The 25,107-nt window shown below is 51.2% G+C and overlaps 2 protein-coding genes across 4 annotated transcripts in view; one reads left to right on the top strand and one right to left on the bottom strand.

Annotated features, from left to right (window-relative positions):
• The window catches only part of THRAP3 (thyroid hormone receptor associated protein 3), a 185,043-nt gene that overhangs the window by 120,929 nt on the left and 39,007 nt on the right, over positions 1-25,107 (bottom strand). The window lies entirely within an intron of this gene.
• EVA1B (eva-1 homolog B) lies at positions 1,852-21,703 on the top strand. 2 transcript variants are annotated; one of them, XM_063312158.1, is made up of 4 exons: positions 1,852-2,184; positions 10,893-10,982; positions 20,524-21,588; positions 21,625-21,703. In XM_063312158.1, the coding sequence occupies exons 1-3, from the start codon at positions 2,028-2,030 to the stop codon at positions 20,934-20,936; spliced, it is 660 nt and encodes a 219-aa protein (XP_063168228.1). In that variant the 5' UTR covers positions 1,852-2,027; the 3' UTR covers positions 20,937-21,588; positions 21,625-21,703. The 2 variants fall into 2 exon arrangements, with proteins under 2 accessions (XP_063168228.1, XP_063168229.1); XM_063312159.1 differs by lacking the exon at positions 1,852-2,184 and adding an exon at positions 3,811-3,928.

Genomic DNA, 25,107 nt, shown 5'->3' on the forward strand with positions numbered 1-25,107 from the left:
TTAGGCTAGGTAGGTTATAGTAGATAACAAGGACCATATTTCTTTTAGGGTCCCTTCACTTCTTTCAATGGCTACCTATAAAGCCCTACCTGGCACGGGGCCTGGTTGCTTGAGGGGCTGCCTGTCTGCCTCGTATCCCTCCAGCCAATTCGATCTTGCAGGGTTAACACACTCTGGGTTCCTTCCATTAAATGTCCACCCATCGCCATCCCATGGAAGCCCACTCTGTACCAGGGTCTGGATGGCCCCCTCTGCTATTCGGAAGAGCTGCAAAGACCTGGCTCTTCACCCCGGCCTTGGCAAGGGAGGGGGAGACCCCTTGCCTTCTCTTTCCTTGTTGCCGTTGGGGTTCGTTTTCTCTGCTATCTTTGGTTCTTTTGTTGTGTTGTTTTTAAATGTTTTTGACAATTTGTAAACTGCCCAGAGTCCCTGGAAGTCGGACAGCATATACATTTAATCCATATTCTCTCTAGTTTTATTGAATTCGTTTACTTGAAATTCTGTGTGGAAATCTTCACTACACACTGTAACTTCTATTACCTCTCTTCCCTTTGAATAACTTCAAGCTTTAAATGCTATTTCCCAATAATGGGAAACATCTCTCTGGGTCTCCATTTCATCTATTAAAAACTATTTGCTTTTAATGAATGGTATGAAATTTCAGCCAATTTTCTGATTTCTCCTGGAGGTACTTAACCCATTCATTGCAACAATCTTTCCTTCCAATCCTACTAAGTTCCTTTAAAAACACTTGTGATCCATTGCCTAATTATGTTTTTTCCAGCCCTTGTGAGGTACAACTCATTCTGTTCTAGCAGTTCATCATGTAGACAGGAATTGAGCTCCCCCATCCCTCCCACTTGCACAGCCCATCATTCCATCTGCACGATTCTTCTTTTCCATGGACAGGAAGGCTGGATAAAAACTGTCTCCTTGCCCTCTTTATAGCCAACCCTGCGCACCATTAAAAAAAGTCCATTTCCTCTTTTTTCCTTCTCAGCTTCCCAGGTTAGCCAAGTACAAAACCTTTACCTTAAGGGAAAATTTGTTAGAGATTCCCCACTGAATTTCATTGGCAAACTTCTGTTTGCTGTCCCCTACGTTCACTCAGGGAGCTGATTACAAGTAAGGTGCAAGAAAAAAACTAGCTGGCTACACATAGATTATGTGTCATACAGTGACCACATACATTTTTGCCAGGAGGATCGGTCCTCAACCTGGCCCTTCAGGTCCTCCAGCGGTGCCCCCTCACCACCGTTGAGACCTCTGCCTTGCTGCTGGTCATCTTCTCCTTCTCCTTCCTCCCATCTTTCCCAGCATTATGGACATCTCCAGAGAGCTGGGTCTTCACATGATAAAGAAACACTTAGGAGGCATATTTAGAGAGGTCTTGCTGACTGGCTGCCAAGACACAAGAAAAATGGTGGGTTGGATGGCCTAAAAGATGGGAGAATCTTCCTTTAGCAAGTTCTCTGCTGAAAAAGATCTAATTTTTCCCATTAAGCTGTTTGCAAGACTGTCTTAGAAACAAGAACATGAGATTGGGAACACCTGAAAGCCACAGAACTTAGACCCAGAAAGATATGAGCCTGGAGTGGGTCCCAAGAGCTAAATTTAGGGAGCTGCCTCCTGCACCTCTAGAGGACTACTTGTCCCTTCTTAGCATGACGACGCTGAAGACTGCCGCCTGCTCTCTGCATTTCCTGCCAACCCAGGGGCTATCTCAAATCTGCATGCGCTTAAATCTAAATGAATTCACATCTTACCCCTTTTAAAAACCCTTTTAAAGGAGAGGCTACTACTGCCCCTTCCCACTGACGTACAGTCTTTAAGTCTGCTCTTTTTCCCTGCAATAATTACTCATTTGGCGGACACTGGGTCCACCTGAGCACTTGTGGGTCCTGCACAAGCTCAAAAGCAAAACAACTCCCCAACTGATCCTCCTCTGGCCCCCCAAAGCCTGCGCCTAGGAGGAAGGGGGAGCTCTGGCCCCACCAGCAGCCATTTCCTGTTGCTCTGCAGCCTTAATGCAAACCAGACCCCATCTCGGTGCCTCATTTGCGTCTTCCTTTCCAGACAGGAGGACGCTGCAGACACTGCAGGAAGGGACAAGTTGGGAGTTTCTGTGCAAAGGGCTTCCTGGCTCTCCCAGAGGCCCTGGATCACCCACCTCCCACTGCCCCGGTAAGCAGCGCAGGAGTAGGCGCCCTTCCCTTCTCTCATCTGTCCCTGAAAGAAAAGCAGGAGCCTTTCTCTGTGTTTGGCCAGCTGTGGAATGACCTCGTGTCCCCCTCTGCCAGCTTTATGAGGAAAGCTTCCCCACAGATTCCCATAGGAATTTCCAGCCCCCAGGATGCGCAAATGGCTGCTTGGGAAAGAGGTGGGCTGCAGCTTCCCTTCTGCCCAGGGTCCCCAGAGCAGGGAGGGCTACTTCCGGGCCACCTGTGGGATGAGGCAGGAAGGCTTCTGCCACTGTTTTGTATTCTGAGGAGGGCAGGAAGCATTCCTGGACCACAGCCCTCCCCCAAACCACACAAAACCTTCCAGCCCCTCCCCAGCCATGTCCCCACATTGGAATGCGTTCCCTGGGAGACCGGGCAAGCGAGCCCAGGGCCTGCTGAGTCTCGGGGAGGCAGCGCGGGGAGGGGGCTGCCCTTGCTCCCTCCTGGGCAGAACAGAGCAGCTGAAGTCTCCTTTAGCAAGGCCCAGCACCAGGTCCAGTGAAAGGCAAGAGATGCCCAGGAGGGCACCCACTTGGCCTTCCAATCTCTTGCTTTGCAGAATCATTAACGGGGGGCGGGGGGCTCACGGGAAGCTGCAACTGCCCTGCAAGAGTGGGGAGGGCCCAGAGCCTCCACCTTTGCCCCAGTGCAGCTTCCCCAGCGGGCTCCCCTCACTGCCTATCAGGCTTCGAGCCCTGGCGGGGAGACAGCTCCAGCCCGGGGACTTAGAGAGGGGCCCCTCCCCTGCGGCCAGGGCTGGGAAAGTCTGTTTGCTGGAGCGGCCGCTGGCCTCCGCGGCTGCCTTGCATTTTTTGCATTTCAGCCTTACGTCAGGATGTTTCTGGGAAAAAAACCCAGAGGATCTGGCTGCCTCTGCCCCCAGCGAAGGGCAGGCCTTTCCCGGGAAGAGGCCGGGGGGGGGGGAAGGGCCGAGTGAGTCCCGCCGGGCAGCCTCCCTGCGTGGTTGGAGTTGCCGTTCGTGATTAACAGAATCCGCGCCTGCTCGGGGACGGCGCTCTGCACGCGTCCAGAATCAGCGTCTCGACCCTTCAGCCGCCCACCACTGAAACCTGCGAGACTGAAGACGGAGCGGGCCCGGCCCGGAGGGGGGAGCGGCTCTCCGCCAAACTTAGGCCACCTTTCCTAACCGGGAGCCGCTCGCCCGGACGGCGCCTCCCCCGAGCCTTCTCCAGCCTTCGGGGTGGGGAGCGGCGCTGCGCTGCGCCACGGGGGGGGAGCGGGGGAGTGGGAGGGGGCGGCCGGTCAAGGCGGGCCCCTCTCCCCGTCGGTGGGCCGGACGCTGCTTTCCTGGCCCGCTGGCAAACGCCCCCGGGGGCCGTCCCAGCGGAAGGGCGGGCTCCCGTCCTGGCTAATCCCGCTCAAAGGGGGCTTTTTGTGCCGGCCACCGCGACACTCCCTTCTCCCGGCCGAGGGCGGCCGACCGACGTCCCTGCGCCTACCGCTGCCCGGCCAGGGAGGGCGTCGCTTCGGCCGCCCCCTCCCTGCCCCGGCAGCCTGCTCCGCTTGCTTCCCCGCCCCCCGGCCGGCCCCGACCGCGCTGCCCGCGCGCTGCCCGCGCGGAAGGGAGCGCCGCTTTCCACTCGCGCCGCCCGCCCGGCCTGTCAGCCCCGGGCCGGATCCCGCCCGGCCGGGCCTCCCTCTGCCGCCGTGGGGAGACGGCGGCCGCAGGCTCGAAGGCGCAACAGGTAAGCTGCTGCCGCGGCGCCCCCGCACTCCCGGCCGTCCCACGGCTCCCGCTCCTGGCGGCGGCACCGAAGCAGGATGCGCCCCGAGGAGCCGCCGCCGCTTCCCGCCTCCGCTGCCCCAGCGGCGGACGGGGGGAGAAGGCGCGCTCTCGGCAGCCGCCTGCCTGCTCGCCCGGTCTGGCGAGCTTTCTGCCCGGATCGGCCCGAGAGCCTGCGCGGGAAGGCGGCCGCTTCCTGAGTGGACACAACCTCGCTGGGAGGCGCGGGGAGGGCAGGCCTTCTGCAGACCCAACAGAGGACGAGGCCTGGCTACTCGTGGCCAGCACTCTGCGCAAGCTCAGAGGTTGCCTTGCTCCTTCGTTTTGCCGGGCAAAAACTGGCGACGAGGCTGGTCCAGCAGCTGAACTCTGGCTCACCACCACCACCACCACCCCCGTTCTCCTGGACGGAGCCCACTTAGCCGGAGCCGCGCCTCTCCCGAGGAGCAGGGCCACGGGCGCCGCCCCTTCCCTCCCTTCTCCCCGGATCTGCGGGTCCCCCAGACCACGGGAGGGAGTTGTGGCGGGGCCGCGTTTCCCCCAGACCGTCCAAGGGTCGCAGGGAGGGGGCTGTCACCTGGGGCCGCGAGCCCCCGCCCCCCGGGCGGTTTCCTGGACCGGGCCCCGTGAAGGAGGACCGCGGCGGGACAGCGCGAGAGGGGGGGCTCCATGCCGCCAGCTCCCCCCCTCCGCCCCTTTAGGCTAGGCGTGTTTTCTCACTGGGGGCGGGGGGGCAGGCTCTTATCAGCAGTTCCAGAGTTGTATCCTGTCGCTTCCAACGTCATCTCCAGGGCTGAGGGGGGCTCTGGCTCCGCCTGGCCTCTCCCGCGCTCCTGCCTTTCCTGCCCCGACTGGCCAGCAGCCAGGCCCTGCCCGGCCCGACAGCCGTGAGCCACGGTGGCCCAGGAGGAGGAGCTTCGGTCCTGCTTTTGGGTGGGAGGTGCTGGCGGTGCTGGAGCTCCCCAGACATTGTGTCCTGCCTTTTCTCCTTTAATCCCACAGACCGTACAAACAGGGCCGCAGCTCGGGTCTGTGTCACCCGGGGCAAACATGGATTCCGCGCCCATTTTGGCGCCCCCCCCCCCAGCGCGGTGCCCGGGGCACATGCCCCGGTTGCCCTCCCCTAGTTGCGGCCCTGCCTACAAAGAAGCAGCCCGGGACACATTTAAAGCTATTTCCTCACAAGGGATCCTTAACGTTTTGTCCCCTCTTCTGGAGGGATTTTCTAATGGATGTCCCTTGCAACCCTCGATTTTTTAAAAGCCAATTTCTAGATGGAGCAAAGCGAAAGCTGAGCATTGCGGAGTCCTCCAGAAAAATGTCCACCCCCCCCCCCCCCGCCAAAAGAACCAAAACTGCCAACAGGTAATTGGTCACGTCCTTGCCCACAGGGCACACCTTGGGTGTTAATGAGAGGAAGCCCCAAAATGCATCTTCTCTGCCCACTTGCCTGGCAGGGTGTCAGCTCCTGTCAAAGGCTTGCTTGAAATTCTGAATGTCCTGCATGCCAGGAGGGGTCTGTTTGCAAAGGAGCCTTGCATGACCTCTGCCAACAAGAGGCAGGAGCTGGGTGTTTCCAAGGGGGAGATCAGCTGTCCCCAAAGGGAAGGAGCTTCTCATCATTCAGTGGTCCTGAATGCTCCTTTGTTGTCAGTCACAGGGCAGGGAAGTCCTTCTGGTGCAGAGCATGACCTTTTACATCTGAACAATGCCTCTTAGTGAAAACAGGAACGACCTTCCCCTCTCAAGACACTGTTGGGCTGGTGCCAAAGCAGAGGGGAAGTCACAGTAATAAATGGGGTTGCTGCTGATCGTCTCCCTCCTTTCTTTTCCTAGGACCCAGAGTTAGAAGGGGTCCTTGAGGGTGCCTACCCTGCTCTTCATAGGAATCCAAACTTCAGTGTCCCAGCTGGCCTCTCAGCATGACCAGGGAAGGGGAGCTCACCTCCTCGCTGAGTCATTCCTTCACACGCAAACTGCTTGCCCTTCGGTTGAAATGGGGCTTCCTGTAACTTAACTGCCCAGAGTCCGCTTTTTGGGGGAGATGGGCGGTAGCAAAATTTGAATAATAAATGAATAAATAAACTTAATTCCATTACTTTTGTTGTGCCTTCTGGAATGATAGAGGACAACCTTTGTGCTTCTTGGTTGCATCATGTTCAGATATTTAAATCATCTCTCTTCTCCACTAAACCACCAGTTCCTTCAGTTTTTTTCTCATCGAACTTTCCAGTTTCTTAGATACTTAGTTCCCAATTATCTTTGTTGTTTCTTGAATTTGTCTGAATCCTTCTTAAAGTGTGGTGCCCAGAATTGGACATAAGATGGACTCTGTAGCTTGGAAAGTGTATTTCATTTTAAAACCATATTTGTCTTTTTTGCAGCTAAATCACACTGCTGATCCATATTCAGTTTCTACTCTTTCCAAGCCAGGTATCCCTGTTCTATCCCTGTGTATCTGGTAACTGCTACCTAATAACTTTCCATGTCTCTGTTAAATGTATTCTGTTATTTTCCAGTTGGATGAGGAGAGCTGAGTCGTTTACTGTGGTTTTTTGTTGGGGGGAGGTGCTTTCGAGTCAGTTGACTCCTGGCGACTGCCTGGACCAGTCCCTGCAGTTTTCTTGGCAAGGTTTTTCAGAAGTGGTTTGCCATTGCCTCCTTCTCAGGGCTGAGACAGAGTGACTGGCCCAAGGTCCCCCATCTGGCTTTGTGCCTAAGGCAGGACTAGAACTCACCATCTCATGGTTTCTAAGCTGGTGCCTTCACCGCTAGGCCAAACTGGCTCTCTCTGCTGTGTTACCAGTTAGCATTTGGCCATCTTCACTGAGCAGAGGCTACAACAGTTCCCTTATACTGGATCTCTCTGTGGGCTTCTTTGGTGACCCATCCCTCTTTCTGCTTCCTGTAGATATCCCTTATGTCAGGTCTTCACTGAGCTTCTTGTGCTCTTCTATTTTTTCCCTTGCTGGAATAGTTTGCAATTGTGTTTTTAATATAGCCTTTTTTGGAACTATCGACCATTTTGTGCTCACTTTCCCATCACCTTCTCACATAAGTCCTCCTTATAATTGTTCTGAGTTCGTTAAAACTGCTTTTTTGAAGTCCAAAGCACAGGTTTGACCACACTCAGCTAGTTTTCTTTAAAAACAAGCACTCCTGCTGTTTCCACCAGCTCCTAATTCTTCCCCATTGGTCAATATCAAGGGAAGGATAGTGTCAGGGAGTTAAGTCAGGGATTTTCTGGAAGGATTGTGTGGCAGAGTTTGTCTTCCATTGTTATTCCTTCCTGCTTCTTTGACAGATCTACACTTAGCTTTTGAAAGGCATCGTTCACATCTTCTGCTTGATTGGGTAAGCAGTAATATATCTTTGCCATAGTTTTATTTTTACTAATTCCTCCACTTTTTTTTGACAAAGGCATCCCTTGGATTTCTGGAGATGTGAAGAATTATAACATAATATGCAACTCTCTTTTCCCCCTTTCTATTGCTTCTGTTCTTTTTGAAGTTATGCTCTTCAGTTGCTGTATTCTAATCATTAGAATCATCCTGCCAAATTCGTTACACCTATCAAATATTTTTTTCTACCTGGAATAAAAGTTCAAGTCCTTATACTCTCAGCATTAGTTTGAAGTTAACAGCCAAACCAGTATTGGTTTCCACCAAGTAACTTAAGAGTTCAGTTCTCCTGCAGTGCACAAATCCTTATCAGAAGACCTTACATATTTACATCTCCAAGCCTGACAGAGATAGTTTGAAACCCTCCTGATCACGTTTGACAAAATTCAGCGGATCTTCTGAGGTACAATCCATCTTGTACAAGTCCATCATTCACACTAACCATCCTCCCAAAACCAAACCTGTAGCATCTTCCCTTTCTTGTCCTCTTCCCTGGAGTGGAAGGGTAGAGAAAATGGCCTTGAACCTCCTTCCAGATCCCCAAGCCCATGGTGTAGCTGTTGTCTGCAGCACAGTTTGCTCCCGCCTGGATGTGCCGGAAGGGGTAACTGTCAGTCTTGGAAGTTGTTCTGTAATATCCTTTATCAGTGCTCCTGGATGAGTGCACTCTTCGCAAGCCAGTGGCTCTGGACAACACATGTTTGTTTCTGTCTCTCATAGTACTTAGCAGAGGCATCTGGAGGGGACAAGGTGGCAAATGACAAAACATGCAAACTCCATCCCTCTTGTGACATTGTGAAACTGGGCTTGCTTTGGGTGCCCCTGTAATGAGTCATCAACTGCCCCAAGGTGTCTCTTATCTTCTGGCAGGACACACCAAAAGCTCCTCTGCTGTTCGGAAAACCACCCTGTCATGCAGCAATGCTCTTTCCTTCCTCGGAGGAGAGCCTCTCTTGCTTTTGTGTCATCCACTGTGCTTGTTCGTTTGATTATATTTTAAGGGAGAGTAGCTTCCCTTGTTGACTATAGAAGCGTCTACTAAATCTTGGTCCACCTTTCCAGAAAGTTTGCCCAGAACTCTAGATGGGGGTATTCGAACTTTTTCAGCAGAAGCTGTTAGGTTTTGTTGATGATGATGATGATGATGATGATGATGATGATGATGATATCCTGGAAGCCCTGATCAAGAGGTTCTAGTGATAGAAAATTGGCTGTATTTGGGTGAACGTTTTTTTTTGACTTTGTCTTTCATAGAGCTCCATCAAGTTCTCACAGAACTGACCCTGTGGCTCCATGGAACACAGGTAGAAAAACTGTGCTCCATGGATCTGCTCTGAGTGTTTAGCAGTTGTGAGAAGAAAAGCCTCTCATGCAGATTTAGGGCATTCTTGGGATCTCACATCACCCAGATGCCTGACTTCCATCAAGTCAGGTTTAAGCCATCTTCTCAGCTATGCTGCAGGCTTCCATACTACCTGATGTTGCAACTTATAGATTCCTTTCAGCTTGGAATATACTAGATCTGTGTTTTACCCTCCTAAATGGCATCTCCATGGAGAAGTGGGGCTGGGACCCACTATGATTTGATAGCAGTGGTGATAGCAGTAATACACAGTGCTCGGCATAAGTGAGAGCCCCAAAAGCCTTTTTCTGGATGCAAGCTGATCTCCAATCTTCCTATCCAAAGCCAGCCCTTTGTCCTCTAGGCCTTTTCACGCTCTGCTCTGCCTGCCCCATGGGCCACTGAATTCTTCACCAGGCCTTGTACTGTCCAGAGTGGCTCCTACATTGGACCGTGTCCCACAATCCCCATCAGGACTCTGCAGCATCCTTGACATACAATACATAGACATGACCTGGGGACTGGCCCTGGCTGGGAGCAGAAACCGAAACCTGGACACACAGTCTGCTGTTCTGCCTCTGAGATGCAGCTATCCCTTGACAGTGACAGAAAGGGGGGGTGTAGGGACAGTTCTTAGCTATCATTAAGCCAGACCCACAAAAGACCAACTGGATCAGGTTTGAGGATGGGAGGTGCAGTTTCAGATTGCTCTTCAGCCAGGAAGCTCCAGAGAAATCCCTTTTCCTTCCTTGCCTGCTAGGTTCTGCAGCTCAGAAAACATGGGGCATTTTAAGGGCTGAAGGGAGCCAGAGCAAAGGGCGAGGAAAACAAACTGTTTCCTCTCCTGTTTGGCTGCTGGGCAGGGATTGTGAAGGGTCACAATTTGCTCTTGGCTTGCCTGAAGAGGGCAGTTGGGATGGGCGACCGTCACAGGATTTGGCGGCCTCTGCCAGGGATCCCACGATGTGCCTGCAGGGCCTGGAGGGAGCCAGGCTGTGCCTGCTGACTAAAAGGACACTGTTTTTCTACCATCCTGGTTTCAAAGCTGCTTTTATTTAACTTGCCTAGTTGTGAGTGCTAAAGCAAAGGTAGTCATGTACCTACTTTCAAGAACTCAGAAGTAGGTGGGCAACTTTTTCCTAGTCAGGGACTACACTGTCTTTGGGATCCACCCCATCCCACCGCCATATTTCCACTCAGAGAAACAGATGGGCAAGAGGCCGTTGGGACATCACCGGAGTGAAGCGGCATGAAGTTCAGCTTCTTTTCTGCTTTGAGAGATGTCAAATGCCTTGCAGAAGCACAATATACCTATTCTGTCCCTTTTGTGGCACAAAAACCAATATGCTACCAAAAAGTGCCAGCTTTCCTGACAAATGTTGAATGCATGATTTGAGAGTGCTTTGCAAAAATGTGGTAGAGGGTCCTAGACTTCGAAGCCAACCCCCCTGTAAACATGTCAGCGTGATGCAGCCCCAGAATTCAACTGATAGGTTTCCCATGGCCAGGAGGTAAAATATTAACTCCAGATCTTAAGTACCAGCACAGTGTAAAATGCTGCACTAGGTTCTAATCCACCTCCAGCAATGGAGACTCCCTGGCTGACTTTGAGTCAGTTTCTCAGCCCAGCCCATTTCACAGGCTCATGTATTTGGAGATCAAATGAAAGACAATCAGTTTATAACAGGGTTCCTCAACTAGACTTCTGTGGCACTCTAGCATTCTGCGAGAGGTCACTAGGGGTTCCCTGGGAGATAGCAATTCATTTTAAAAGTTATTTCAAATTTGGGCAACTTCACATTAAACAGGTAAGTTTCATTCTTTATGTTTAGTTTAAAAACACTGTTAATGCATATATACAGGCCTGCCCAGGAAACAAATATAATAACTTCTGGCCAGTAACTTCTGGCCTATATTTGAGCCTGAATGTGCAGGGGTTCCCCAAGGCCTGGAAAATATTTCAAGGGTTCCCTCCAGGGTCAAAAGGTTGGACAAGGTTGGTGTATAAGTTGCCTTGAGCAACTGAAGAAAATGTAATGAGCAGATTATATTCTAATTTTTAATTTAAAAATAATCAAGGCAAACCAGCTAGCCGGGTGAAGGGCAATATGAGGGCTCAGTCCTTGGCAGCGAGGATGATGCAGCCTTTCCTCAGTGCTGAAACTCCACCCTCCCCTGTCCAGGTACCACAAAGACATCCGCTATGGAGACAGACGGCAGAGGGGAGATGGAGCTCCTAAGTAGCAGCATCGCGGCCTATGCGCACATCCGAGGTAAGTGGGCAAAATAGGGCTTGACCTGAAAGAGGTGTGCCTGCCACCACACTGGACAGTGTTTAAGAGTGCTGCATGGGTACACAACATGCTTGGCCTACAACTAGCTCTGGGTACCTTTCTTCCCCTGCAAAGCAGAGCCAGGGTGTGTGTGTGTGTGAACATTCCCAGCTAGTAGGTCTTACTGTTTGGAAATTATGTTCATGGTGGCTCAGCTGGAGTCAGGCTGCAGCAGAGGGGAAGGGTGTGCCCCGGTTGCTTACAGGTGCCTGCATGCAGACTCAAGTATGCTTGCCAGAATGGAACATAATGGAATATTTCATCAATGGCCCAGGGGCTGGGGGAATGGGAGGAAATCAACCCATTTTGAAAAGCCCTGGCTAGAGATGATTGCTCTAAACCATGGTGCAGATTTTATCATTAAACCATCTTAAAAGTGCAGTTGGAAAGTGTCTTTATGTTGTTGTTTCATGTTTCATTTCAGGCCTTCCTTCTGTTTGCTACACCAGGTAGTGGTGCTGCACTGCAGGGAGAAATACTGACAGTATTTCAAGTATTCTCACATAGGACCTTTCTGACTACTTTTACTGGTAACAGTTTGCAGTCTAGATCTTGGAGTACAGAAAAGACGAAACAGTTATGCAGTCTTCACTACACTTTGTTAACTATCATATCACTTTTGACAATTAAAATCCATGCCATAATCTTCCTTCAATATTTTTTTCAATATTCTATCAGGTTAACCCAAAATCAGTATTCTTTACTACAACTGCAAATCTCCACCATTTTGTGTCTGTGTATGGGTGAGTATACGCAGACACACACAAATTAACACACACACACACACACGCATTTATTACCTTCTTTATACTATAATGTTTATGTCAGTTTTAAGCATTCATGAACGAGTGCTTTGCTGCCTGCTGCACAACTGATGGAACCTTCAAGGGTTAGCAGCTAAAATTCCAGTAGGCGTTCAGAGTCAGCCTGGGTTTAACTCATCATGGCCGGTTGGAGAAGGTTATTTATCCCCTTTTCAGTCTGGCTTCAGGCCTGGTTGTGACACAGAAGCAGCCTTGGTTGACCTGATGGATGGCCTTTACCAAGGGAGGTGGGGGGAGTGCTACTGTGTTGATCTCCTGGGTCTTTCAGCCTCCTCCAGCCCCATCATGCAGATGCTTGGCAGTGGCCTAGAAGACGGGGAGGCTGGGCAAGGGCCAAGAGACCAAAGCTGAAGAGGGGCGTCCTGCAGACAGGTGGTTCTCAGGCCCAGGGACTAGGAAAGTGGCGTGCCCTGGACAAGGCACCATTCCCTGCAAAGGAGCAGGGGTGTCCTTGGGGTCTTTGTGATTCCAGTGTGCCCCCAGAGGCTCAGTGGCCAGATGTATGTGCAGGTCCAGCTGTTATACCAGCTGTGATCTTAGCAGGAGCAAGACAATCTTCTCAGTGATCCTTGCCCTAATAATTGCTCTGTTTATTTTATTTTTCAAATTTATATAGCTGCCCATTTCACAAACATGACTCTGGGCAGTGTACACTAAAACCAACAGTTAAAAAGAAGTCTAAAACAACCATTAAAAACAATTAAACCTAAATAGACATAAAATTGCAGGAGAATGGACCAACATCCTACACACAATGTAACCACGATAGGCTCCCTATTTCCACGGGATCCACAAGCCTGCTGGAAAAAACACATTTAAGAGATTTTCGGAAGGCCAAGAGGGTCAGGGCTAATCTCACCTCAGGGGAAATTATGCTCTAAAGGGCGGGTGCCACGGCAGAGAAGGTTCATCTCCTGGGTCCTGACAGATGGAACACTTTGAAAGATGGGACCCACAACATGCCTGATGGGATGGATAGAGGCAATTGGGGAGAGGCAATCCCTTAAGTATCCCAGTCCCATGCCACCTAGGGCTTTAAAGGTCAAACCAGCCCCTTGAATTGGACCCAGAAGCACAGTGGCAACCCTGGGGGCACACAAATCTGCCTACACTGCCATATTTTGCATCAGTTGAAGCTTCCAGATGTTCTTCAAGGGCAGCCCCATGTAGGGCACATGACAGTAGTTTATTCAGGAGGTGACCAGAGCATGAGTAACCATGAATAGAACCTCATGATTCAGGAATGGGTGCAACATAAAACTGCGCAAAGGCCCTCCTAGTCACAACTGCCACCTGCTCCTCAAGCAGGAGTCATGAGTTCAAAAGAAGTCCAGATTGCACACCAAGTCTGTTTGGGGAAGTGCCACCTCATCCAGCACCAAAGATGGTAAAGTCCCAAATCCAGAAGGCCCTAAAACCCAAAGCCACTCAGTCTTGCCCAGGTTTCAATTGAAGCCTGTTGTTCCCCCTCGAGATCTCTACAGCCTCCAGGCACTGGGGCACTGAGACAGGACATCTGAGTTTGATCCCAGCAGAAGCTGGATTCTCTCTCGGGTAGCCGGCTCAGGTCGACTCAGCCTTCCATCCTTCCGAGGTCGGTAAAATGAGTACCCAGCTCGCTGGGGGAAAAGTAATTACGACTGGGGAAGGCAATGGCAAACCACCCCGCTCTATAGTCTGCCAAGAAAACTTTGCAAAAGTGGTTTTCCCCCAAAGGATCAGACATAACTCAGCGCTTGCACAGGGGACCTTTCACCTTTCATCAACATACTGATGATATCTCACCCCATGGCAACAGATGATTTCACCCAACAGCTTCATGTAGATGTTAAACGAGTTGGAGAGAGTACCACATAGTAGGGGCCAAGGGTGGGACGTCTCACATCCAATCAGCACTGACACTGCCCACACAGGAAGAGAACCAGCCCATTCCCACTCCACAGAGCTGATCCAGAAGGACACCATGCTCCATGGTATTGAAAGCCACTGAGAGGTCAAATAGAGTCAGGATGGATGTACTACTCCAATTCCGGTCCTGCCAGAAATCATTCAAGCATGACCAATGCTGTTTCCTTCCCATGCCCAGACCTGAATTCTGACTGAAAGGGGTCCAGATAATCTACTTCATCCAGGATCTGCTGAAGCTGCTGCGCAACTACTTCCACAATGTTCCCTTAAAAGGGGAGATTAGATACTGGACAAAATTGTCCAGTAGGGTAGGACCCAGCAATGGCTTCTTGAGGAGGGGGCACACCAGTACCTCCTAAAGAGGTGGAGGAACAATCACCTTCCTCAAGGAATCCACCAGCCCAACCACACATCACCATCCTGGGCAGCCTTAGCTGGCCAGGAGGGGCATGTATCTAATGAGCAGGTGGTCGAGCTCACAATCATGAGGATTCTGCCAGCTTCCTCAGGCCCAACAGGTTCAAACTGTTCTCAGATAACAGGGCAAGCATCTCTCTCAGTCCTTCTGTAAAGCACAGAAAGTGACAGGATCCATGGGAGGGGAGAGGTTGCATAGGCATGATCTGGTCCAAGGCCTCGGCTGCCCTCTCGTTCCAAGGGACAACCAAGGCCTCAGATGGACAGTGCAGCAGACCATCAGATATGACCACCAGCTCCTTCTGTAACCCATCCAAGTCCATCAGTCACCAAGTGCAGATCAATCTAATAAGTCTTGCCTCCTTCTGTTGGGGGCAGTGCCAGAGAATCTTGTGGTAACCAGGGCATGGCCTGACCATGACAGGGGAACCACAGAGAGCTGCTTCATCTCCAAAACTGGTTGCCACTGCTCCAACAAGAAAACCAGATCTGGTTTGCGACCACTGCCCTATGTCAGGCCCTAGATGACCTGGGATAGGCCCATGGCCGTCATGGTGGAGTCACCTTGCTCCCAGAGAAAGCAGATTGAAGTCCCTCAGGACCATAAGCCTAGGAAACTCTGCTGCCAACCCTGAGACAGTTGAGAAGCTCTGTCAGGGCGGTTCCCTCTGTCTTCACTTGAGGCTTTTGGACCGTGTCTGCCTGGGGTCTGCAGTAGAGCGGAGAACCCAAGGCAGCTGGATGGGACAGTGCTTGTGGCTGCTGGTACCCCAGTTAGAAAAAAATTTACTTGGCCAAGGCCACTTTATGGGCTGGTTGTTGGGGAGTGGGCTGGGTGGGAGATGGGGCAGGCCACTCTCAGGGAAGGCAGCCCTGGTGGTTAAGACTGATACCGTGTTCTGGCCCCTTGTGGTCAGCCCCACTGCCTGGTTTCCAGAACTTTGGTGGCTCTGGACCCTGACTACTGCTGCTTAATGCCAGGCTGCTATGCAATAAAGCTTCCTTCATCCATGATCTGATTGTGGACGAGAGGGCCGACCTGGCCTGTATCACCAAAACCTGGGTGCTGGGTGCTGGGAGGGGTTCCCCTCTCTGAAATGCTCCCTTCTGTGCTTTGTGTGGCATCAGACATGACTCCAGGCAGGGGTGGGGGTGCAGCTAGTGTCATTTGTGAATCTCTGGTGGCTGCTAGGGGCCTTGCCCCAGACACGGCTGGCTGTGAGGCCCTCTTTGTGAGGTTGGGCTGTCGGGATCAGTGGGGACAGCTGCTCATTTACCTTACTACAGTGTAGCAGCCTCCCTGCCTGTGCTCCTGGACTCAGTGTCTGAATTGGCAGTGGAGTTCCCCAGGCTTATGGTTCTGGGGGACTTCAACTTGCCGTCTCTGAGCCCAGGGTCTGAGGTAGCACAGGAGTGCATGGCCACCATAGCAGCCATGGACCTGGTCCAACTTATTTACAGCCCTACTCACACAGTGGGGTCACACTTGAGATCCAGTGTTTGCCTCGGGGCAGGGGCATTTTGATCTGGATTTGAGGGATGTTAACATCAGTCCCTTGCCTGCCATGGATGGATCACTCTCTCTCGGCCCTAGAGTTCTCCACAGGTGCCCCTCACCGCTCCACCTCAGGTGCCTGATGGGCCAGTGTGGTTTCAGGGGGAGCTTGGGTTTTTCCCCAAAGCTCTGGCACACGGTTTGGCGGGTGCCTTTGTCACAGCTTGGAGTGAGCAGGTGATGGGGGCCCTGAACCGAATCACACTCGTGTGGACTCCACATACACAATGTGGATCTTGTAGAGCATTGTTTACTGAGCAGCTCTGGGGGATGAAGCAACACAAGAGACACCTAGAGTGTTGCTGGAGGAAGACGAAGAGCAAGGACGACCAAGCACAGGTCAGAGCCTACATTAGGACTTGCCTTGTGGTGATATGGACAGTGAAGCAGACTTGCTTCTCTGCTCGTATTGTGATTCCAGAGAGCCGCCCAGCGGCCCTGTTTCGGGTGACCAGGACCCTCCCGGGTAAGGAGGAGCTGGGGGAGCTCCTGCAGGGCCGCTGTGAGGAATATTCTCGGCATCTGTCAGATAAAGTTGCTTGACTTCACTTGGAGTTGGACTCTGGCTGGCAGATCCCTTGGAAGTGACTGAGACACTTCTGAGCCCTGTTATCTGGGAGGAGCTTGAGCCGGTTGATCCCAGGGAAGTGGCTGTGAGCTTGGCCACCTCTGTTCTGGACACATGCCCCTCCTGTTTGGCCAAGGCCTCCCAGGAGGTGGCATGTGGTTGGGTCCAAGCAGTGCTTAATGCCTCTTTACAGGAGGGATGGTACCACCTGCCTTGCAGGAAGTGGTGGTGTGCCCTCTTCTCAAGAGGCCATCCGTAGACCCATCAGTATTACACCACTTTCATCCAGTCTCCAACCTTCCCTTTCAAAGGAAGGTTGTTGAGAGGGTGGTTGGTGCTCAGATTCAGAGGACCCTGGATGAAACGGCATTGGTTGTGCTTGTATATGACCTTTGGAGAGCTCAGTATGGGGGTGGTGTAACCATTCTGGCCTTCCTGGACCTCTTGGAGCCTTTCAATACCATTAAACATGGTATCCTTCTGGACTGGCTTTGGGGATTGCGGTGGGAGGCCCTGTTTTGCAGTGGTTCTCCTCCTTTCTCCATGGCTGGTTCTAGTCAGGTTAGTAGAGGAGGAGAGGTCGAGCCCTAGGCCCCTGCAATGTGGGGTGCCTCATGGCTCGACTCTTTCACCTCTCCTATAACATCTATATTGAACCACTGTGGGAGGTCATCCAATGCCATGGGATGTGGTATCATCAGTATGCTGAGGATACCCGGCTATACATCTCCACTCCTAGCTGGGCAGGTGATGCTACTGCAATGCTGACCAAGTGCCTGGAGGCGGTAAGGGTCTGGATGGGGAGAAACTGGCTTCAGCTTAACCCTGGCAAGACAGAGTAGCTCTGGGTCTTTAGCCCACCAGGACCAGGTGATATGAGAGTCAGTTTGGTCTAGTGGTTAAGGTGCTGGGCTAGAAACCAGGCGTCTGAGAATGGTGGTATAACCATTCTGGCCTTCCTGGACCTCTTGGAGCCTTTCAATACCATTAAACATGGTATCCTTCTGGACTGGCTTTGGGGATTGGGGTGGGAGGCCCTGTTTTGCAGTGGTTCTCCTCCTTTCTCCATGGCTGGTTCTAGTCAGGTTAGTAGAGGAGGAGAGGTCGAGCCCTAGGCCCCTGCAATGTGGGGCATGAAAGCCAGCTGGGTGACCTTGGGCTGGTCCCTCTCTCTCAGCCCAACCCACCTCACAGGGTTGCTGTTGTGGGGAAAATAGGAGGAGAACTGCTCCAGAATGTGACAGCACACAGTGATGGGTGCCCCTAGGTTCACCCACATTACATCCCTGTTGTGTGAGCTGCACTGGTTCCTAGGTATGTTCTCCACCTTGAGTTATTTATAAAATTAATAAAGGCGGGATAAAAATTAAATAAATAAATATGTCATCTTTGACTGGATGGGTTGCCACCCCCATGGAGTGAACTGGTAATCAGTTTGAGGGTCCTCCTAGACTCACAGCTCCTGCTCAAGGAGCAGGTGGCAGTTCTGGCTAGGGGGGTCTTTGCACAGATTTGTCTTGTGCGCCAATTGTGCCCTTTCCTGGACCGAGAGGTCTTGCTCATGGTCTCTCGTGCCTTGGTCACTTCCCGCTTGGATTACTGCAATGCGCTGTACATGGGGCTGCTCTTGAAGACCACCCAAAAGTTAGAACTGCTCCAGAATGTGACAGCACACAGTGATGGGTGCCCCTAGGTTCACCCACATTACATCCCTGTTGTGTGAGCTGCACTGGTTCCCAGTTTCTTCCCGGGTGCAATTCAAGGTGCTGGTTATTATCTTTAAAGCCCTATATGGCATTGACCAGGTTATTTGTGTGACTGCCTCTCCCTAAGGACTTCTGGCCATTCTACCCAATTGGATAGGGTGGGCACACTCCTAATCCTTTCCCTTAAATGTTGCCACCTTATGCGACCTAGGAAGGGTGCCTTTTCCATGGCAGCCCCTGCCCTATGGAACAGCCTTCCCCTGAAATTTGGCAGGCCCCCACCCTTTTAACCTTCCAAAGAGCACTCAAGGCCTGGCTTTTCCCCCAAGTTCTATGATAGAGGCTTTGATAGGGTGAGCTAAGTTTAGTTAAGGCGCCATATTTTTTGGTTTTAATATTTTTGGTTTTTAAGGTTTTTATTGTGCATAGATGTGGTTTTATCTCTGGGTTGTGAGCCACCCAGAGTTTGGTACAAGATGGGCAGCTATATAAATGTTTTTTTTAAATTTATTTATAAATTTATTCACCACCCATCTCCACCTCATGGGGGACTCTGGGAGGTTTACAATAAAATAATATAAATAAATGAGGGAGGCTTTATTACATGTTGACTTGGCATTTAGTAACAGCAGCCAAAAGCCAGGGCCTCTGCAGGTCTGCTGACCAGAAAATGGGGTTGAGTTCTGGGACTGGCATGCAGAACCAGTGCAAGACCCTGGACCCACTTCCCTGAGACCGGCCTGCCCCCGGTCTCCGGCCATATCTTCCCGTACCCATCACCACCACAATATTCAGACCTGCCCCTGGTCCCCCCAAACCTCCACCCCATGCCCACTGTTACCTAAAACAGGGCATCCCCACATCTCGTCACTACCTTCACACATCCCAAAAGTGGGGAAGATGAGTTCTCCGAGGCACTTCAGCTCATGGTCTCAGCACTCCAGGGAAACTCAAAACCTGCCTCTTTTCCACAATCTACCATCCACCCCCCCCACTCCCACGCATTGAATTGGGCAGTCCACTCTGTGGTGCTACCTTGAGATATCGTCTGAAAGCTGCAACTGGGAGAGAACACAGCTACCCAGTTTTCAAGTCGTGTGGTTAAATGAGGCTGCTTAATGTTAGTCCTGAAAGCCCTGGTTGCCTGTAAACTGTTTAAGCTATTGACATTAGTCCATAAAGCCCTAAACCATTTAGGATCCAGGCATTTGAGATATCACCTTGCCCACACAATCCAGCATGCACACTCATGTCACCTGGGAAATCCTGCTCATGGTCTCACCTGTGGATTTCACCTGCAGTGACCACACCCCTTTTTTGCAGCTCCCTCAAGATCTTTTACAGACAGTCCTCATTTAGCGACTACTGAGCATTCATTCACAAATACAATGGTAAATGGTAGTAAAACAATAATTTTCTGACCAAAGTGCACACTTAAGTACACATCAAAAGCAATGCAATCATGCTGCAGCCCAGGGCTGGGAGCCATGGACACACCACACAAACAGGTTATTCTCTTGAAACCCCCCTCCCATCTCTCTATTCTACAAAGAGGGGAAGAGTCAGGCAAAGGAGAGATTGCCTACAGGAATTGCTTGTTTTTTTCTCCCCCCACCCCCAGAGCAGAGAGATTGGAAAGAAAGAGAGTTCAAGAGAGCACTGCAAGCTGTTTGTGTAGCACACCTACAGCAACCAGCCCCAGGCTGCCAGCGCAATCACATTGCTTTCAATGTGTGGAAGAGCAAACAGCTTATTCTCTTGCAATCCCTTTCTCGCCAATCTCTCTGCTCTGCAAATGGGGGGGAGAAAAAAACCACAGGTCAGGCATGCTGACTGTAGTGGCAATCATGTGTCTGAGGAACACTACGAAGGTTGTAAATGGTTGTAAACGGGCCGTAAAGATGTTTTTTCAGCACCATTATAATTTCGAACAGTCGCTGAATGAATGGTCAGTAAGTGAAGATTACCCGTATTGTCTTTCAGAAGACCCTGGAAGACATGATTTTTCACCAATTTATGGGTTACAGCTACTTCAGGTGGAAATAGTATTGCCTATTACTTTGCTTTTCTGATTTCCAAAATGAACTTAATTTTTGTACCATTGATGGTTTTACTTAAGTCTGTTTTTATTGTTCTCTTTTAAGTCCTTCCAGGAGGGAGGAATGGTGAAGATAGGTTCAACCTTGGATCTACCCTATCCATATTGTTTTCTGAATGGATTACCATTCCCTTCTTCCAGCCTGGTTGAAGAGCAGTATAGAAAGAGTAAAAAATAACCCCAAAGGAGCCAATGTGCTGCCAGAGATTAGAGTAGAGCAGTCTTTCTGTTCCTGGTGCCCCAGAATGTTGAATTCAGCTCCCATTATCCCAAGGCAGCCTACTCCTAGAGAGCACAGACTGGGAAGGGTTTCCCAGTGAACCCCCCACCCTCACCATCTCCTCCTAAGTCTGGGAGGCCTCCGAAGCCACCATTTCTGACTCTGCTCCTCTTTGTCTTGCCTAGATAACCTGGAAAGTGTGGGCCTCTACTTTGTGCTGGGTGTTTGCTTTGGTCTGGTGCTGACACTCTGCCTGCTGGTCATTCATATCTCATGGCACCCTCAAGCCATCCCCTCCAAGCACCAAAAAAGCCTGCGGGACTTGAGTGAAGGGGAGGAGGAAGAGGAGGAAGAGGAAGAAGATACAGCTGACCATGCAGTTTCTGAGCCCCCATTAGCCATGACAGAGTTGCCCTTGGCATCCCCCAGCACCCCAGATGGAACCCTCACAATTAATGTCTTTGCTTCAGCTGAAGAATTGGAACGTGCCCAGCGGCTGGAGGAGCGTGAGCGCATCCTCAGAGAAATTTGGCGTAATGGCCAGCCGGACATTCTGGGAACAGGTAGTGGCACCATTGGGAGAGTCCATTACTATTGAACAACCTCTTCGTTCATGTCTAAGCTGAGTGGACAACCGTCCTGCACTCCTTGAGGCACTGCCACAATCGCTGTGCCTGCCAGCCAACCCAGACCTTGAACTAAGAAGGATAATGGGAGCGTGGGAGGTGGAGGGCCTTCCTGCGTGTGAGTGACTCTGATCTGGGCATGCACACACAGCCAGGGGGAGCCTCGAGGATCCATCTGGGCAGGACTCTTGCAGGGGCATTAAGAGGATTGCTCCCAAGGACCGGCTTCTCTGAGTCTCTGTGGGGGGCACAAAGGGAGTTGCAGATGGAGGCATTTATATGTGGAGACAATGTTGGTTTTCTGCCACGGGCTTTGGAAAGTTCCTGCTGATCCACTGAGGGATCTACTCTACAAAGGGAGGAGGCTTCAGCAACCTTGGGCCTGCTCCGTAGAAGTGTGCTAGATGTTCTGAGGTCAGAGCATCCAACTGCTGAAAATGCTTGGCTCAGTGTGGAACGACCCAGCCACGGTCTCAGTTGGCCTGTTGCCTGGGGCCAGGGTACTGTGCCAGTGATGTGCTCTGCACTCCCTCTTTCCCAGCTGTGGGAGGGCTCTTCTCCCAACTTGCCAAGCCTCAGGAGATCCCCCCATTCCTTACCTGAAGTGCCGTAGGATGTCTCAAGGTACCCTCCTCCAAGGCTGACACAGCAGGTTGGGAGTCTTCCAGAATTCCCTCTGCTGGGGAGTTTCTTTTGTCCTGTAAAGACGCTCAGCGGCCAGGGGTAAAAGAGGCAGCAGGGGCCACACGTGGGCTGCATCTGGGGTGGGCGGGGGCAAGGGGCGCAGGGGTTTTGTGCCTGGTGCCCAGTTGTTTTGTTTTGCTTGTTCCCTCACTGCATACAGGAGTTAACTGATTTTTAACAGATACTCAATTTAGCATGTAAAACTGTGGCTTATCTTTTATAAAACAGAATTATTCCAGTGCAGCTCTTCTTGTGGCACTCAACTGGCACTCCTTCAGGCTGGTTGTGGGCTTCATTCTTCAGAAATGGCCCCAGTGCCCAGGGGGAACCAGCTTTGTATCGCTTGGCAAGAGTGGCGTAGATTCCTTCCAAGGGTACTTTTATAGTACAACTTAATTTGAACCAAGTCCAGCCTTAATTTGAAGGCCGGTCCAGCCTTCCCTCAGCACGGAGGGTGCCTGATACTGCCCTGAGAGGGTTTGGCTCTTCACGTCCCAGGATTTCACTGTATGGCGCGGGGGATGCTTGTGCCACCTCCCACGGGGCCCTCCTGGCTCATGTAACCCTCTTGCAGCCTTCCGAGATTCCCTGGTCTTCAACGGGAGGGGGATTGGGAGATGTTGACCCTTCCTCCCTGCTTTTCCCGGAGAAAAGTGATTAAGTCTGTCCAGCGGGAACAGGTGTCTTTGTCCTTTAGCTGGACAGGGCTGTGATTGGACCAGGCACAGATGTGCATGTGCATGTTTGCAGTTCATGAAAATAGGTAACTGTGAATCAAATTCTGAAGAGTTAATTTTGGAGTTAGGGAAAGCAGTTAATTTTCTCATCCATGACCAAGCCAAACCCAGGACTCCGGAGAACTGAAACCCTGTTGCAGACAGGCGTGGGGGGTGGGGGTCATTGTCAGGCCCGCAACTAGGGTCTGTGTCACCGGGGGCAAACATGGATTCCGCCCCCCCCCCATGGGTTGGTGAGCAAGGTGTTAGCAAGTTTTATTGTGGGAATTATTATAAGTTCCAGGAAACATTCAATGTACAAATATTATTTTGTCATTTTGGCACCCCCCCCAGCATGGCACCTGGGGCACATGCACTGCTTGCCCCCCACCCCCCTGTTGCAGCCCTGGTCATTGTTCCTGGGATAAAGAGAGTCGGTGCACTCCCTTCCCTCCTGGCTTGCCCCCCCACCCAGACGAGTGATAAAAATAGCCCTTCCGCTCACTTGCCCTGTAACTAGAACCAGATGTTTACCAGATGTTTTTGTGAAAACTCAGGGAGGGGACAGTTCAGGAGACTGCCTGCAGTACTGGACAAGGAGGAGGAGGAAGCCCTTCTTTCTTGGTTTGGCAAGGGTTAGGGTTAGGGAAATCTTTTTGGGGGCGGGGAACAGGAAGGCAGGCACAGTCTTTCTCTACCTACAAAAGTTTTGGAATCTGTGTTTTTATACTTGGTGCACAGCCAACTCTGTGATTTATGTTTTGCTTCAGGGAAACAAAGTACGTGCCTCCATTCTGTCTGAGGAGAAACCTTTGAATCTGTGCTATTCCCACACCCCCCCAAACATTCCCACATTCTTTTCCAGGTGCCTTCATGCAGAGTGCTCCTCTGAGCACTTTTCTTTCAGTTGCTTGGATGTAATTGGCTTAGGATCATGGCCAGATCCGCAAAATGTTAAAACAATGGTGTGAGGTAGTGAAGGCTTCAAGGGGGCTCTCTGAAGCACTCTGCTGCTTTGGTTGAGCTGGGATTTGAATGGGGCACACAACGCTGAAGGCCTGAACTCATAAAATGCAAGACTTGGAAGGGGACTTGGAGGTCATCTAGTCCAATCCCTGCCCGCTGCAGAATTCCAGCACTGAAGTATCCCTGGCAATATCCATCCAGTTTGATTTTTCCTACCCAAATGCAGGACCTTCCATCTGTCGCAGTTAAAATCAGTCTTGAAGATTGCAGCCCATCGTTCCACTTACCAGTGTTAATACTGTCCTCTCAGGTGTTTGCCATCCCTCCAGTCTTCTGCAGATTTGATTACTGTATTGTCTAATTCCTTCCCCAAGTCCTGCCTCCCTTTCTCCTGAGGACGTCTTCTCATGGGATCCCACATAGGTCTTTTCTAAGCTTGTCAAAATTGTCCCATTGTACCAAACCTGGAAGTGGACTCCTGACACAGTGAAAGTTGACGTAATTTCTTATATTCAGCTCTTGAGGATCCAGTTCCAAGCAGAGTTGATCTCTCCCCCCCCCCCGTCCCCCAAAATGCTTGTGTTATCCTTTCCAATGTAATTAGCAGTACCTCTGCCTAGGAACCGCTGGACTGTGGGTGATTAATTAGTGGCCTAATTAATGCATGGGGCATGGTGGCTTAGTGGTTAAGACACCAGGCTTGTCGACCAGAAGGTTGCAGGTTCGGCGGTTCAAGACCCGAACGCCACATGACGGAGTTTGCTCCCGCACTCACCCCAGCTCTTGCCAGCCTAGCAATTCAAAAGCACACAAATGCGAGCAGATAAATAGGTGCTGCTTCGGTGGGAAAGTAACAGCATTCTGTGACTGTCATGCTGGCCACGTGACCACGGAAGTGTCTTCAGACAACGCTGGCTCTTCGGCCATGAAACAGAGATGAGAACCGCCCCCTAGTGTCAGACACGGCTAAAGGGGAACCTTTACCTTTACCATTACCTAATTAATGCATACCGTACTGCTAAACCGTAAACTTTGGATTACAAACTGCCCATGATGCTATGCCAAAGCAATCAAACTGCACTACAGTTTAGCAGACTGCTTGAACCCAGGGTCCACTGCTGGCTTGGGGCTCACAATGTACCCTCACTGCCTGCTGACATGATCCAAAGGGATTTCTGGTGATGCCACCTGGAGGGATGGACCAAATCTCGATGTTCCACTTGTGAGAGGCAGAGGATTAAGAGGGGTTGAGAATATTTTTGCCTAATGGAGCCCTTGCATGCCCCTTCCCACCTTTAAATCAAGCCTCCCCCCCCACATACCCTGCAAATTGTCCCACCACACTCAGCCATGGCTTTGAAGCCACAAGTGAGAGCCATGTGTGTCCACCCTCTTGCAGCTCATGAGCAGAACAAAAGCATCTCTGGCAGTCTTCATAGCACTGAATGTGGCATATGAACCTGCAGGCTGCGGGGAGATTGGGAACGGGGAGGACAGGCAACCCAGTACTTTGACAAGCCATGATGGCTTGTGATAGAGCGGCACTGCCTTCCTGAAGAAATGGGAGCCAACCCAGCCAAGAGTCTCCTACTGTTGAATGGCTAGAAATCTAAAAAACATTTGGTGGCATTTGGTGTCATCTTTCTTAAAAACTAATTTCTTGGCTGTCACTCGAGACATACACACCCAGGAACAGGATCATGGTTATGTGACAGATCTCAGGGCTCTGGAGCAGCCAAGATTCACCTGCAGCTCAGCCCATGCTCATTGCAGAATC

The sequence above is a fragment of the Candoia aspera genome, chromosome 10 (assembly GCF_035149785.1).
Source record: "Candoia aspera isolate rCanAsp1 chromosome 10, rCanAsp1.hap2, whole genome shotgun sequence".
Classification (NCBI taxonomy): Eukaryota; Metazoa; Chordata; class Lepidosauria; order Squamata; family Boidae; genus Candoia; species Candoia aspera.

Coding starts and splice junctions, on each gene's coding strand:
- EVA1B (XM_063312158.1), top strand. CDS start 2,028: ATGCAAACCAGACCCCATCTCGGTGCCTCATTTGCGTCTTCCTTTCCA. Junction 2,185..10,892: donor ACCCACCTCCCACTGCCCCG/GTAAGCAGCGCA, acceptor TCCCCTGTCCAG/GTACCACAAAGACATCCGCT. Junction 10,983..20,523: donor GGCCTATGCGCACATCCGAG/GTAAGTGGGCAA, acceptor TGTCTTGCCTAG/ATAACCTGGAAAGTGTGGGC.